At 41.3% G+C, this 17,087-nt stretch overlaps 1 protein-coding gene across 1 annotated transcript; it reads left to right on the top strand.

Moving 5' to 3' along the window:
- Positions 1-9,505: 9,505 nt before the first annotated feature.
- Positions 9,506-16,202, top strand: LOC101160746 (tribbles homolog 1). Its single transcript, XM_004074206.4, has 3 exons — positions 9,506-10,322; positions 10,873-11,165; positions 13,567-16,202. Exons 1-3 carry the CDS (start codon positions 9,993-9,995, stop codon positions 14,033-14,035), a joined length of 1,092 nt encoding a protein of 363 aa, XP_004074254.1. The 5' UTR covers positions 9,506-9,992; the 3' UTR covers positions 14,036-16,202.
- The last annotated feature ends 885 nt before the right edge of the window (positions 16,203-17,087 follow it).

Here is a 17,087-nt window from a genome sequence, read left to right on the forward strand (position 1 = left end):
TTTCTGTTGTGTGGAAACTTTTACTGACAAGAGCTGCTTTAGCTTTGACAATTTAATTTATCATCATACTGAAAAGATGCAAAAGTTTCACCATAAATTGAACTGATTTGAGTTTCAGTCGGTTTCCAGTTGGAACCTTGTGAAAACTGGTTTCTGCACCTCAAGCCAAAATTTGCTGCACCCTGTATTCATCCATTAAAACAACCTGAGTCATAATTTAGACTTTAATCCAATATCTTTCTTTATGACTTGCCTGTTGCAAAAACAAAAAAAGAATTTCCACTTTTTCCACAACAGAATCTATTCTTCCTTTCTTTTTTTGTCTTTCTTTTCTCAGTCCACTGACTGTGACATCATGGATTCTTCTAGTTGAAGCAAGATCGGCTTGTGTAACCTCAGCTATGGGTTAGTGACAGTGGGACTGTGACGTGTGTGTTGTGGCCACGCCGTTCACACACATGAACCAACTTCCCATTAGCAACAGGAAACCCCCTGAGTCATCATGGAGCTGGTCGCTGAGAGAAAGGCAAACATTTTCAATGAAATCATGTGATGACAAGTACTGACAAAGAGACAAAAAAGAATGTTGCAAAATAATTTCCCAGAGAATTGAAAGGAACCAAGTACATTTCTTCAAATGACATTCTGGTTAACTTGGTTTGATAGGGGAAAAGATAGCTTTCCAAGTAATTAGGCCTGGAAAAACGTAGCTCTAATTTAACTTGAACAGTGTTAAAAAATAACAATGTTTCCTGTTTCTTCGCTTTTATAAATGTGCAAATTTTTGAATAATGTTTCTATTATTTACTTTTAGAATTTTGCTCAAATAAATCTATGAATTTCATTCAGTTTTCCATTAAAACCATTTTTCACTGTTTTGGTTTAAAAAAAGGGCTGTCCTTTAAGAGCATGACATATTCATAATAATTCTGTCTTAGGCGGAACTCTGTCATTTTTTAAAGTTTAAAGAAAGTGCAAATCAGAATCTCACAAGCCACACATCAGACTGTTGAGAAATAAGAGAAGCTGATCTCATATCCACTTACAATTAATTTTTGAATAAGATGTTTGAATGCACTGAGCTTTGATAAGTTTATTGTTTACACTTCATCCTTTTACAAGGGTTCCTTACAAGTCTTCACAGTTTTCGCCCTGTGTCATTAGAAAAAAAAAAGGTTATGGCGTCAAAGTTAAAGTCATGCAAGTTTTATCAAACACTGAAGTGTGTGAAATTTTTTCCCTGCATTTGACCCTAAACCATGAGGGAGCAGCAGTCACAGTCAATGAATTCGATCCCACCCTCTCCCAGTCACAAGACTTTCCTTTGGCCAGTGAGCTCTGGGGAACTGCTTTCTTTTTATTTTTGTTTGTAATGATTCCAGAAGTTTTTCTGCAGCAGTCTTACAATCTTTCTTGCATAAGACGACAGGAGTTCTAAGCCACGTTGCTGTGGGAAAACACCTTCCTTTTCTTAGTAATGGGAGCAAAAAGGATCTTTATACAAAAAAGCAGAACCATCTTTAACCCAACTGTACTGTAGTCAACCAGACTGAGTAAACCTGCAAACATCGCTTAAAAAGGCGCACGAATAAAAAATAACTGTCAACATCAGACTTTTAACATTTACAAATTATATGGTGGAATGTAAAGCATGTTAAGAAAGACATGACATTGCATTATTTAACGCCAACCACTTGATATTGCCTTGGCTAGCTTGTAAACAGTTTGATCTTTTTCAGAAAAGAAGTCTTTGTTGTAATTCAGAGGCTGGGTCCAAATTCCTTCACTACTCACTACTTAGGGTGTACTCAGACTGGACACATTTGGTTCGCTTAAAGTGATCCTGAGTTCGTTTCCCCTTATAATTCAGAAGTAATTTTCAGTCTGAATGCACCCAAGCAAACCCCTCGATTCGTTTCCAATCGGACTGAGCTTCGGTTTGCTCCGAGTTTCTTCAGTCCGTATAACATTTTAACATGATATACATTGCTTCTCACACTATTTTCCCGATAATCTTTTTGTCATAAACACTTATCGGCGTACCTTCATAACCGATGTCTCCTCAGTAACTGCCCTGTAGCATACCTCTGTCATACCAAAGTAGAAAGTAAAAAGTGTTGTACCTGATGTTGATACAGCGATCAGAATTGGTCAATAAAATAGAAAGTTAACTATCTATATATGATATAAGTAAACAATCTTGACAAGGATTGCAAAGCGTAGGATGTCCATTATTCTGTCTCTTATTCCTTTATCCCACCCTCTAATTCTTGGCCAAGGAGTGAAGAGAACTTTAATCGTGGGTTTGTTTACAAGCTTAGATTCGAAACAGGAAAGTCAGCTTGACAGCAATCTGAATACAAAGCAAACGCAAGACTTGATCCGATCCAATCTAGGCAAACTCTGTCCAGTCAAACAGACTTTTCCAATCGGAATACACCCCTAGTTTCCTACATAGTGCATTTGCCATTTTGTGGAGCTACCTGACTCTACAATTCCAAACTCTGGTGCCCTAGAAATGTCCCTGAAGTCTCTGCGAAAAAACAGTGTGCATCAGTGCTCACTAGATTGGTGAATATAGACCACATTGTATTGCGTTTGAAAAAATGTTCATGTGAAAAACGTATTCATTAATTTTTTATTAAATATTTGGGAAATGTTCATCTTTTTATTAGGTTTTTACTTCAGGTAATTGGTGACGTCATGTTTGCCGTTTAAGTAAAAGCAGTGACCATGGTGTCCAAACTGCTTTTAAAATCCAGGGCTAGTCCCACACTTTATAGATTTTATAGTTAAGGAGCAGGGAGGGAATCTGGACATAATACATGTTGCAGTTTCCCAAAGGACCAGTGGAAGCTGGTTTCATCCACTAATCTTATTTTTCAGGGACACAGGACTCGGTCCCAGCTACCTTGGAGCAAAAGCGGGGTGCAGCCTGGACAGGTCACCAGTCCAACTCAGAGCCAAACACTGACACACACATTGACACAAACATTTATAGTCACCATTTAACCTTTGAAGCAAGTTTCCCGACAATGAAAGAAGTCAGAGTGCCCGGAGAACATGAAAACTCCACACAGAAGGGGGCCCAGCTTGGTTTTGAACCAAGGCCTTCTCACAGACAGGGACAGTGCCAGCCAAAATGCAGCCCATGCTGAGGAAGAACCATCGATTGACCACCATGTTATAAGGCCAAGTTTTACACAAAACATACACTAATGTACAGTCTGGTTACATAAACATTTCCAATGTTTATGGAATGGTTATAAATTGATTTTCTTTTGATGAAAACTAAAAAAGGCACTTTTTTAAATCAGATGTTTTGATTGTATGAGACCTCATATTTGTGCATTACTAGAAGGAGGTTGGACTCAACAGATCTCTAATTTTATTGTGTCCCGCGTGACTGAAAAACTTTTGGAACATTGCTGAATTGGGCAGAAGTGCGTTGTGCGAAATATTTAGCCGGCCAAATTTAGGCTTCATTTTCAGGATTTGTAACTCTGTAGATGCAGTTAGAGATTAATAGTCCAATGCACAAATGTGACAAAGGTAGTTTAATTTTACTTATCAATATCAATCCTTATATACTACTTCTAATGTTTAAATTCCTAAAACTGCAGTTTTCTGAATTATTTGTCAATATGCATGTTAATACCGTGTCAAAATTCAGTTTGACAAATCCTTGCTTAAGAAACTTGTGCTTTTGTAATGAACTGTTTTTTGTTTTTGTGAAATTGCTGCAGGTTTATGACATAACTTCACCTGAACAAGCATTCAGCAAACCACGTCAAGTTATATATTTAACAACAGTTTCTAAGAAGTCCTTTTAGGGAAGTCATTGTGCTGAGTGTGTCAACATGAAAACTACCCTGTGTGAGAACAATTGCTGTTAATCAAGATCAAATGATGCATGTACGCCCCAAGCTTTTACAGTTTGTATTTCACTGTGGTAAAATCTTGCCAAAGCATAATGAAGAAAAAAAACGAAAGAATGTATGTAGCTAAAGCATGGGGTTGCAAAAATATCAGTTCTTCCCAAAGGGTTGCCTGTCTCATAAACTGAGTGCCTACTAAGTCTTACAGATCAAAGCAACTTTGATGGACAGGTTGGAATTACTAGCAAAGGAAGGCAGCATCTTTTGGCCAGAGTACAATCTGGAGTTCTTCCACATGAAATAACCTCTATCACAGCTCTGGGTTTGATTGATTGTCCTTGAGGTGAGTCTGGTTTATAAAAAATACAGATCGTTTTCCGTGGAGCTGGTTTTTGTGGGCTCATGGCTCGGTCTAAACTTTAATGACCTTAAACATGTTCTTCAAGAAGTGTAATGATTAATATACTACTTATACTTTACCAAACATATGCCAGAGTTATGTTTACGGTAAGCCACCTTTTAGAGAAAATGGAAAAGCTAAAACTAAAAATTCTAGTTATCATAATTCCAGTATAACTGTCATGGTTTTAGTTTCTTTACTTTTGTGTTCTAGTTGTCTTTTGTTTCTGTCATGTTTTGAGTTCAGTTTCCTGTTATATTTTGTAGGTTTTCCTTTTTTGTTGTTTCTAGTTTTACTTTGGTCTCCATCTGCCCTCATTGTTTCCACCTGTGTCTCGTCAGTCCTGTATGTATTTAAGTCCTTTCTTCCCTTCCTCCTGTGCTGACCCATAGTCTAATGTTACGGCGGGGGAGTTGGGGGAGCACCCAGGCGCAGAGAGGAGGAGGAGGCAGGAGGTTCCCGGATCACAAGTGTTTATTAATTAAAAAGTCCAAAACCAAACAGAACTCCACTGCAGCATGCAGGCAAACTCAAGACTTGAAAAAACACTTAACACACAGGAACTCGGAACCATCAACCTAACATTGGACTATGGGTCAGCACAGGAGGAAGGGAAGACAGGACTTAAATACATACAGGACTGACGAGACACAGGTGGAAACAATGAGGGCAGATGGAGACCAAAGTAAAACTAGAAATAACAACACAACAGGAAAACCTTCAAAATAAAAACAGAAAACTGAACTCAAAACATGACAGAAACAAAAGACAACTAGAGCACAAAAGTAAAGAAACTAAACCCGTGACAATAACACTTTTCTCACTGATATCCTAATGTAATAACTTGTAAAATGTTGAAAATGTGTTAATTTCAGTTATTCCATGGTCCGGGGGAATACTCGATTCTGACTGGCTGCTGGGTGTGCATTAAAAAGTGATATACCACAGGATAACCGCACGGTGAAAAAAGAAGTTCCTATCACCTAGCCTAAATGGTTTGTATCACTGCGCCAGGTTCTTTGAAACAAACTTTTGCTTCCTCATTTGTACAAAAACAAGCGGTAAGAGGTGAACTTTCTCTCTGAACTGATGCTTTATTTAACCCATCGAAAAGATCAGCATATTTATATCGCTTTATATAGCTGAGTCTTGACTGCAGTGGTGGTGCAGCGCCACAGGGACTATTTGTTACGTGGTGCGGCGCGTCGCAGGCATGAATATCTTTTTGTGAGAAAAGCGATCCAAATTGGGAAAAAAAAAGAATTAAGGACTTAAAACTGGTTACTATTTATTTATTTTGTAAGTGACCATGGTATAAGCGGGTTAATGGCCTTCAAAGTGTGCATTATCGCTTTTCAACACACTTTGCTTCATGTTGGACGGTTCAGGCCTCCATGGTGTGCGTTAAAAAGTGATACTTTGCTGGCCATTAACCCTTACTTATGAAAGAGCGAAAACCTTAGCACATATTTGCCAAAAAATCCCTAATGATCCATGTTTAACCATTTTCAGTTTCATTTTTGTCATATTTGTTAGTACATTGGACACCTATAAGCAGTTGACTGCATCTTCTGACATTTTGGGGTTGAAATCTCACAATTTTCATGGTTTTTTGTTTTTCTAATAAATGCGTTATAACTAATATTTTAATGTATCACATTTTTCTGTCAATTTTCTAAACCTCTAATGTCAGAAAAATTATAAATGTGATGAGCCAAACAAGCTATGGGACAAAGGTACTGAATGTCTCACAAATGCCCACAATTTGGGTTTCATTGTTCCTTAAATGTATGTGTTGCTCAAAAAATTGTTTTTTGTTGTGAAAGAAGACAGCGTGTTTTATTTTGGATTCCTAAAGCTTAATAATTTTAGGCAGCAGTGGATGCAGTTTATTTTTTCCAGACAAAAACACAAGTGAAAGTCTTATTTGTTCTTTTTTGCATCACACAGCTTGAATTGAAGTTTTACTTGCCAAAACTACTCTGTTTTTCCGTATTGCACCTTTTTTCAGAGCACAAATTAGCAGCTCTGGAACAAGCAGCCACTTTCACAATTTTTTGAGTTGTTCTTTTATGCAGTGTGATAATGTCTTTTTTGTAAGTTTCATAGTCCCTGTCCTGCATTCTGATCACAAACCTTTTCCTGCCTGACCCTTTTTATATATATATATATATATATATATATATATATATATATATATATATATATATATATATATATATATATATATATATATATATATATATATATATATATATATATATATATATATATATATATATATATATATATATATGGGGAGAACATGTTGGTTCACACCCTTAGAACAATAAGCCAATTACAAGCCGGCATGACTGCAAGGGTTCAGTTGTGGTTATATTAAGTCAAAGCTGTCAGCCTTCGACTATTCTCAGAGTAGATCAATTTTCAGCGCCTCTTCACCCCTGCCGGTGGCGAATTACTCAGCTAATTATAACGGAGCGAGTATGGCCTGATGTTGTTTTGTCTTTCAGCTCACTGAAGTGAGAGCTCAGCCAAAGTCTTTCTTTCTCTTGCATTCCACGGACACAGAAGGCGTGCAAGAAGATCATCCTTGAACCAGCAATCTACAGATTTATCTTCAAAAGCTTTTCCTAATCAACACTGCCAAAAGAAAGACGTCAACATTTCCAGCTTGCACTTGTAGCACAAACTAATATCATGACTTTGATGCCAACTAACAATGATTATTTAGGTTGTTTGTACATCTGCCACCCATTACCACAATGACCGCTCATCCTGTTTGATTTATTTTGAGTCTTCATAAAAAGAAGAGGAGCTGAGTTTTGTCGGAAACCTGTTCCTGCGCCTGCTCTGCAGCATGACAAACGTACTTACTCACACACACACAAACACACACGCATCAATCAGGTGGTGAGTCACCTTTTTTTTCGTAGGACGACCACTGCACAAAGAAAGAATGCAAAGCCTAAAAATAACAGCCATCATTCCTATGGAATCTGCTGCTTATCCATGCTTGGACGGCCCACAGAAACGGGCTTGCGTGACCTTTTTGTGTCCAGCATGGTGCAGCTGCTTTGACCTTGCTAAGTGTGCGACCTTTAAGTGGAAGAAGTTGTGGAAAGAAATGGCACGGAGCGGCATGTGTCCGTCGAGGAGCAGCAGTACAGAGTAGGGGCCGGTGGAGCAGAAGCCAGCTGCTGCTGTGTTTCAGTGAGCACTCAAGGGGCCTCTGCTGCAGCCACTGGGCTGGTTCAACATAAAGCTGTGGAAAAAAGAGAACTCTTGCACAACACGCACACACTCACACTTGTGTTCACACCCTGATAAACACATACAATCATGCACTCGTTTCTAATTACTTCAAACTGGCTGCTCATCTGTCCTCATAAAGGATTTACTTCAGATTGACTTCATTTTTTTTGCCCTTCACGTTTAGCTTTTAGCTAACCTCTGAAGTGACAGTCCATAGGTCAACTGGTTTTTTTGTTTAAGAATATTGCATAACCCTTAAGCAGATGGCACAGAGCTTACTTGCTAGTCAAAAGCTTATTTTTAAGGTTTTTACCTCTGGGTCAGTCTCTGTTGAATGCTGTTTACAGAGTCACACTCACATGTGTTATGTTAATGCTTTTAGCCCGGCAACACCAAGGTTTTATGGGTATGAGTCATGTGCAAATAACAAACAAGCCCAGCATGGGATAACACACTTTTGTGGTGATTTTTTTTTTAATCCCGAGTGGAAGCACTCTGCATCTGTGTTTGGCTTTAACTCTCACTTGAAACGGAACATTTTGGAGAGCAAAACGATTTTTTTCTGATGCTTAACCAAGTACAAAAAAGATGAGTAACTTACAACTGCATTTTGGTAAATCATGTTTGGTTTAAGGTAAAACTCTTAATTCTTATTTTATCATTAATTTTCTTAAACACTCTTTATCTGCTTCTAACAAACAAGCATTTCATCCAGCATATGCATGATTGTGAGCAATGACATTTTAATACGGAAACTTAGATCTTATATCTTCGGTGGTTTTCAGTTGTCAAATATACCTTATCAAATCGTCCTTTTGTTTTTATCTTTTTTGTTTTCTAAAACATGACAAAAAGTCTGTAGGTTTTGATTGAATCCAAGTTTCTTTTTTTTCTTTTTTTTGCTGTAAATGTTAAAGTTTTGCAGACTCTTGAATATGCAGCAGTCTTTTTTTTTTGATGCATTAGAATTAGTTTTGGATTTTTTTATTTCATGCCATGTAGATATTTATGATTTTGCATTACATTATAAAAATGTGTAGCCCTTTTCATCCTGCTGCGATTTGTCCTGCTGTTTTATGCAGGAAAGATAATATTAAACCCTCTAAATCCAATGATCCAAATATGTATCTTTGGCTCCAAAATTACCTCAATTTAGATTCTATTTGAAAGCAAAAACATTTTTTTCATACCTAGTTATAAATTCTGTCATCAAGGGTGTCAATGATAATTGCTTGGTTTTTTCATATTATTAAAAGTCTTTATATATCATAAAACACAAATGTTTTAAAGCCAAATAAGGGAAGTTTAGTCAATTTCCAACGACAAAAATGCAAAATACTGTGAACTGGTTTTACGAATACTGTCCAGTGAGTGTTGCAATTTTGTGGAACAGTATGTCTGAAAGCTCTGACTGTTCACAGACTGTTCGCCCCCCTGAAAGAAACACTCTGTTCAGATTTTATGACAGACAGAGTCAGCTTGAAGTGACAGAATGAGGAGCAGACAAACGCTAATGATGAAGAACTTGTGTTTGTTTTCATGCGTTTGAACTTTTTTATTTTATTTTACTTTTTTGGTTTTTGTTACATATTTTTCAAAAATGGTCATTAATCTGTAAAGCATTTTGTGCTGCTTGTGCATCAGCTGTAAATAAATATTGGGTTGCCCCCCCCCCCCCCCCCCCCCTCCCAAAAGCCTAATAATAAAAACTTTGCTGTCCAAAACACATTTTTATTATGTTGCAATTTTCTATAGATAATGGCTGCATTTATAAGAACAGCAGCGTGGGCTGAATATGAACATCTGAGTCAGACAGTGAGTTTTTGTTAATTATTTTCTAAAATATGTGCAAGCCTGATGATGCAGGCGTGATAAGTAACACATGATTTCTTCATTCCCGTCAGTTGCACAAGTTTCTTGCTCTATCAGCAGGATCTCTGAACTCGGAGCAAGTGGAGAGTCTCGAGATCCTGTCTATAGCGCGCCGGAGACGCAGTTTGCGCACGCAGTCCTGTGAGGCAGCCCGGTAGGCTGCGCCATCTGAGCCGGTGCCGTTACTGGATTGCTCAACGAGTGTGTCACCAGGAGGCAGGACTGGTCGGGCGGAGTGTTTGAGCTCAGCGCTCCACATCACAGGAGCTCACTCACCCTCAACCTCCCTGAGAGAGTGAGGCAGTCCCTCTCCCTCTTTCTGTCTGTCTGTTTCTCTCTGAGCGCAGAGGGATCGGGGGGGATTTCTCACCAGAAGGACTCAGACAAACGCGACCCACTCTTTCGAGGAGGACGTGGGCTGGATTATATTATTAGCTTGCCAAGAAAATAAAAACCGCTGAAGTTTTATTTGTGTGCCAAGTGGAGCTAACTCTAACAAATGGAGCGCACAGGTTGACCACAGAAGGACGCGTACTGTACAAGACTTTGCTTCTATCTTTTTTTCCTCAAATTTTATTTGTACTTTTATGGTAAATCGTGCTATCAAGATGAACTTGCAGAAGATGAACTTGCAGTGGAGCAGCCCGGCACCCTGCATCCGGAGAGTCGCGCACAAGCGGCTGGACTCAGACGATCAACCGCCAGCCAAATGCGCACGGCTGTGCGTCGAGGCGGGGGACGCGCAGGGACTCCTCAGCTCGTCACCCGGGTCTCCGGTCAGCCCTGTGACAAAAACTGTCCCGTCGACCCACCAAGGGCCCTCAAGAATAGGACATTTTCTGCTTCTACCTCTGGCGGACCGGGACAGCATGTACAGCGCGATGAACACCGATACTGGTGATGAGCTGCTGTGTAAGGTATGCGCAATCCAGTCATTGTGCAATTTCTCTGAATGAATGATGTTTCAAGACATTGCATTGCTCAACAGCACGTCTGACCTGTCATACTTATAGCTGCCTTTTTCAACGAAAAGTGTCACATTTGCGCAATAGTGGCGTCGCGTCTTGTTTCTTTTGTGACGATTTGGTAAAATATAAACACCAAAAGACCTGTCTGGTCACCTGGCTGCTGTTGTGGAAACACAATAAGCCCAGAAAAATGTGCTGTGACTCCACAGTCTGTCATCTGGACTGCATGTACGCATCACAGCATACGCCACGCTGACACACAAAAATGCAATGCTTGGCAAAAGGGTTGTCATGATAGGAATCTACTTAGATAAAATGGAGCTCAGGATTTACGTGATACCTCCCTACTTAAGAGAATCTTTTGTCATGATCTTCCAAAAAAAAAAAGAGCAAAAATCATTTTTTTATTGCTTCATTTGCAAGATAACTTTTTTTTGTGTCAAGAAAGTTTGCATATTCTGTCATGTTCCTTCATCTGGTTCTCTTATCCTCCTTCCAGGTGTATGACATGGGATTGTACCAGGAGAAGATCAGGGCTTATGGCATTTTGCCTGCTCACAGGAACGTGGCTGGCATCAAGGACATCATCCTCGGGGAAAGGAAGGCATACGTCTTCCTAGAAAAAGACTTTGGGGACATGCATACTCTGGTGAAGAGCAGTCGCCGGTTGGACGAGGAGCAGGCGTGCAGGGTTTTTCGCCAGGTGGCCCAGGCGGTGGCACATTGCCACCAGGCAGGCGTTGTGCTGGGTGACCTAAAGCTGCGCAAGTTTGTCTTCGCAAATGAGAAAAGGTGAGGCAATAGTCTTTGTTATTAAAATTCAAATTGTGCCCAAATGGTGAAAAAAAAACAGACAAAGGAAGTCATGTTGCAAAAAACAAAATCCCACTGATTTGGGTGCAGCCTGCAGCTTCACCTCTAGATGTCACTAATGTTTGCATTTTTAGGAAAAGTGATCTGCAGTTTGAAAGCTTTGTTTAATCCTGCTGTAATTTACCCCCCATCTTTCTGTTTTTTGCCCCTAATCTGGGACTTATCCAGGTCATTGGGCCAACCTGTAAAGCTGTTTCAAATGTAATGCTTAGTTGCACGTGTCCGTGAGGACACAGAGCAAGCAGCTGATACACAGTCCATGTGTGCAAGAAAAGAGTGTGGGCACAGATAGAGTAGGAGGTTCTGTACTTGTGGACTGTTTGGCTTCCCAGATTGTCTCTGTCTCCCTTTTTCCTTCTCAATGTGTCCCTTTTGATGCATATTTCTGTTTGTTGTGTGAGTGTGTAAATGAGTGTGGTGGGTGGTAGTTTGGCAGAGCTGCGAGACAAGGTTGCTGATGGAGACAGTCACACTCTCCTTCCAGTCAACATCTCTTTCTCGGCTCTTTTTTTATGAATAAATTCCATGCCAACTGAGCTGCAGAATGGCTGATGTGTTTGTCGATGTTTCATTCATGGACACGTTCATTGAAGAAGCTGTGCACGCTTGTAATCCTCTGAACTGACTCCCACGCTCCCTCACCCACAATCAAAATGCTTTTATCGCCAGTGTTGCATTCCGTGCAGGAAGACAGACAAAAATCCTGTTTACTAAACTTTTTGTCGCCTTTTTGCCCTTGCGTCACCCTGTTTCCTGTAAGCACCAGCTGATCCAGCACAACCCCTCCTCTTGTTCAGATTTCCAAAGGGCTCTTTTCATGGAGATTTTTCAACGTTAGCATTCTCGGGCCGTGACCCACGGGTTTGCTGGGTCAGGGTGGATGAAAGCGAGCAAACTGACTGTGATGGAAGTTGAGGTTGCTTGTGTCCCCCTGTTAGCTATATGGCTGCAGAGCGATGAGTCACAGTGTATACGTGCAAAAAGGAGGAGGGGGGGGGCTGCCAAGCTCATTTTCATTCTTTTGTGTGTGTTTGTCCTTACAAGCCTGTTTGTATTCATGCTGATTACACTTTTAGAGCGATAAACCTCTGATCCCTTCACGCTCAAATGGCTTTGAGTCTGCACTTTGTAATATCTGCAAAGTGACCCACTAAGTTTGAGGACAGTCCGGTCCTTTAGAATTCAGCGGCTGACATAGTTCAGATCTCGCTGTGACTTTGAAAACAGGGCCCGCAGGTTTGGCTGAGAACTCTGAATGACTGAATAGGCTTTCATTGTGCGAGTCTCAAACATTCAAGCTTTCATGCAGGAATAAACAGGAGTCTGCTATAATGACCTCACTCCTTTCTGCATTGCCGTCCTTCAAATTGCAAATCAGACATCTCTCAAACCCTGGTTTGTGATGCAATCTCTTGGACCGCAATGGTGTGCTGGAGCCAAGAGAGACAGGAAGCCGCAGCAGCTCGACAAACGGCGTCCCCCTCACAAACACGGTGCAGATGGAGAAGCCCGTTTAGGGGAAAGATGAAGAGCACTGTGAAGCATGCAGAGCTTCACTGCGGGGCCAGCCTTCCCGTGCGTCACTGATGTGGCAACAGCCCTTTGAGGGTAATTATGGGATGGCTGGCGCCACTGGTGTAGGACCCAGGTGCAGATAGCTTCGGCTCGTGACAGGGAGTCAGAGAGAGGAGAGAAGATATGTTCTCTTTCCACAGAAGGATGAGTCACTCTCTCCAGCCCTCAAACTCTCCGTGCTTTCTTTCCTTCTATGCCTTCCTTTCTTTTTCTGCTCTGCTGACTTATCTGTCTCCGTGTTCAAATGTTCTGCCGTCTTTTTGGCTTTTCAGTTTGTCTGCATCTGGTTTTTCTTGTTGCCTGAAGCATGTCACAAAGTCACACCTCTTGTGTCTGCTTACGTTCTTCAAATCAAATTAGAAATTCTATCAGATCAATGGTTCCCCTTTTTGTGAGGCTATTTATCTCATACTAGAAACATGCTCTCACAGCATGTTGCTCCGATAGAGTATTAAATGATAGTCCCGTCATAAACAAGGGTAAATATAGCCGAGTGTGTGAGAAAGGAGGGAGGAGAGAAGGGGCTGTTGAAATGACATTGCCAGAAAGTTAGTAAATGTGTTTCTGCTGCTGATAACCTGCAGGTTTACTGCTGTGTATAAATATATTTCGTGTCCTTGTTATGGTTTACATTAGAAATAAAGTTGTTTGTTGTGGCCACATTGTTGGGATCAAAATGTTTTGCTCTCTTTAAAGTCGTTTTAGACTCCCGTTATTTACATAAATGTATTTTTTCTCCTGGTAGGACTCATGTGAAGCTAGAAAGCCTGGAGGATTGTCGCGTCCTGGAGGACCCCGATAATGACTCCATGTCGGACACCCACGGCTGCCCCGCCTACGTCAGCCCGGAGATCCTCAGCGGCTCCACGCCCTATTCTGGCAAAATGGCCGACATGTGGAGTCTTGGGGTCATGCTGTACACCATGCTGGTGGGCCGCTACCCCTTCCACGACCCGGACCCCGCCATGCTGTTTTCCAAAATCCGCAGAGGCCAGTGCTGTTTTCCAGAAGGCCTGTCGCCCAAGGCCAAGTGTCTGCTCCAAAACCTGCTGAGGAAAGACCCCACAGAGAGACTCACCGCCACCGAGCTGCAGGCTCACCCGTGGTTCCACCTGCAGTCCCCAGACATGCCGCTGGGGGAACACGAAGCGAGCTCGGCAGAACAAACTGTGCCGTCTTTCGATGCAGAAGAGGATGACGGTCTGTTCTGCTGAGGAACCCGATTGAGGGTCTGACTGGAGGACCAAAACAAAGCTTGCTTTGAAGGACTTAGTTGTTTTTGTACATTGGCACTTTTTAGAAACTTTTCTCGTGGACTGTTGTGTGTGTACATACATCCTCATGCTTTCTAAAAAAAAAAAAAAATGACTGTACTGTATTTTGTGGCTGCAAACATGTTACTTGGGCATTGCTCACAATGATCAGTCATTGTGTTTTCTTTAAAAAAAAAAAATGGTGCTAAGAGGAACTGCAGTGACTCAGTATCATTAGAATATGTTGAAAGATTATTGCCTGCAGGCTGCTGCGACCATGATTTGAAAACATGGCAGTCTTTCGAAGATGCTCAGAAGGCCCTATAACTAAAAAACTTCCAAACCGTTTGCTGAATCTCCAGCAGGATGCAGGCTAGCAAACCAGTTTGTTGTTCCTCTCACTTTGTGACCAAGCTCCGCCGGCTGACTCACCACTTTGACTTGAGGACAGGCCAAGCACGAGCTTGGTGTCTTGAAGCAGACAGTGACACCGTGAGAACGACTGTTAGCAGAAGACTGATGTGTCACACTCAGTGTGCCACTATGGATGCTACTCACCGCCAATCTGGAACCATCTCAGGAAACGGAGAGCATTCACAAATCTTGCACCGAGTGCAGAAGGTTGAGAGAGGCAGGCTGTCGCTGGTGTAAGACTTGCAAAGAAAAAAAAAAGGAAAAAAGTCATAAGCCAAAAGAATAGTGACATTAGGGGCCCTTTTAAAAGGGAAATTAGTATTTTTAATTTGACAAAGCTAATCCATAAACCACGCTGCAAGCTACATTTCTCACTTGGGAAATGTTTCCCTCAAGGAATTTGAGTAGAAAAACCTGTTAGCAACACATAAACTGACCGCTAATTCTTTGGCTTCAGGTGTTAAGCTACGCTCACTCCGCCCTCTGCAACTCTCTGCAATACCCTCTCAAGCGACCCCTCTCAATGAAAAGTCTACGTGCGTTTTGTGCTTCTACGTCCAAAGCTCTCGCCTTCAAGCCTCGCTGCACAAGTTTTTACGACCTTTTTCAGGCTCTATGTACAAAACAAGGGTCCATTAAACACGGTAAAAGTTAAACCAGGTGGAACTTTGACCAATCAGGGACTCAGTACGGATGGATGGCGTCCCTTTAAATTCATGGAAGGAAAGGAACCGTTTGAAAATTGATCGTGGAGGAGGAATTAGTGTCCAGCCAGAATCATGTGACACCAAGTCTTTCATATATCGGAATAGGCCTGTTCCAGAACATGCGTCAAGTCCGGTGTGAACTTAGCATTAGATGTAAATCCAAAAGCATCACCAGTCAACCTCTCTAACCTAGTCTTTGCCAGCCCTTACATCGGCGTCACTGAAACGGGTGCAAATTTATAATTACTGTTAAAAAAATGAAATGGAAAAGTTCATCCTGTTGTGTTCATTTCTTCTGGAGCATCAGGACGTCTGCTGGCCATCGGGCCTGCATCTCTCCGTTTCATAAAGAATGAGTGGGGCGTAGTCAGGCGTTTATTTTTTTTTTCCTTTTTTGATGTTAGCTGTCTGTTTATGACTCAGCGCCTGAGCGTGTCTGTAGAGATTGTCATCAGTCCTGTCTAACTTTTTCACTTCTTAAATGATGCTTGTTTTTCCCTTTCTCTTTTCTTTCGTCTTAAAATATTTGGGTCCATTGAGACTAGGAACAGTTGGTGACAGGAAGTTCTAAGCTTTATAACAAATCCTGTTCTGTTTGTGACAAGAGGACAATGAGTTACAGAGCAACTGTAGGTTTTTATCTCATAAATTATCATGATTGTGGTACTAAATCTAGTATGTCTAAGAATCTGTGTGTATGAAATCCAGCTTGGATCCTCTTTTATGTAATTAATTCCTCCTATTTTGTAGAGACCTTGTGGCCAATTTCAATAATAGAAAGTTATTGGAGGATTCATGCCAGAAGAAAGAGTCACACAAGTCATGTGATCTGTAAACCAAACTGACATGGGTGCACGATTTTCACATTGCACTGTGAATTGTGTTTTTGTGACACAGCCTCGAGGCTCAAATGAGGCCGCACAGGTTACACTTAGTGCACAAAACGTGTAAATATGTATACTTGAAATCCATGTGGAGATGCTGAATAAAGATCCCAGGTTTTGATATTAAGACTGCTTCATTTGCCTGAAACACACCGGAGTTGCTGCACTGGGTGCACCCGGAACATTACCTGAAACAACCCAGTCCGCACACTCAATTACTATCTAAATACTTTCAGTTTCATTTTTCCAAGACAAAGGAGGAACCTGCCCCTCTTTTAGCCTTTTTGCTCTGACCTTTGCATTCTTCAGTATTTAACTCTCCAGACCCTGAGAGGTCATTGGTGATTGGACAGCTTTTCCTGGAGGGAACTCAAGCAGGGTTCTCTCACCCTCCTCCTGTCTGTAGCTTCAACAAGGACCAGGAAAGCCTGAGGTTACGAATTTAAGCCCCAAACAACAGAACCATTTCCCCCGTATACGTCTGTTTTTCCAAATCTCATCCACTTTTCCTTTTGAATTATTTGTTTGACCTATAAGAGCTTGGCACGTCTCCACCCTCTGCGTGTTATGACTACCCAAGGCAAGGCTGGCCGGGGCTTGCGTAAGCGTTATGTTGCGTGTATGTGTTCCTGTGCGTACCTGTCTCTCAGTGTTTGCGTGTATGTGTGTAAGAGTCAGATTAGGTATCAGCAGTGTAGATGGAGTGTCTCAGCTCCTGGGAAGCTGCCAAGCCAACTATTGCCCAACACATCAGAGCTAGGGCTCTTCTCGAGGGAGGACACTGAGCCCCTAAAAACAGGGTTACAGGGCCAGGTCAGGTAATGAATACCCGGAGAGACGCCTGTGGAAAAGACAGGAAGTTGAGTCTTTGTGCTTCTAAAGATGAAGGAGTTGAGATGAATCCCTTCAGGTTTTCTGATCAGCACTTAAAAACGTACAGACACTCAACAAACGTCTAATCTTCTCCTCAGAGGGAGTATTTCCTTAAATCAGTCCCAAACACAAGTG

Source organism: Oryzias latipes, chromosome 11 (assembly GCF_002234675.1).
Source record: "Oryzias latipes chromosome 11, ASM223467v1".
Lineage (NCBI taxonomy): Eukaryota > Metazoa > Chordata > Actinopteri > Beloniformes > Adrianichthyidae > Oryzias > Oryzias latipes.

Bases quoted from the DNA above. Each gene is read 5' to 3' on its own strand.
- LOC101160746 (XM_004074206.4), top strand. From the start codon at position 9,993: ATGGTAAATCGTGCTATCAAGATGAACTTGCAGAAGATGAACTTGCAG. The intron at 10,323-10,872 runs GTATGCGCAATC...TCCTCCTTCCAG, and splicing joins GTGATGAGCTGCTGTGTAAG to GTGTATGACATGGGATTGTA. The intron at 11,166-13,566 runs GTGAGGCAATAG...TTCTCCTGGTAG, and splicing joins GTCTTCGCAAATGAGAAAAG to GACTCATGTGAAGCTAGAAA.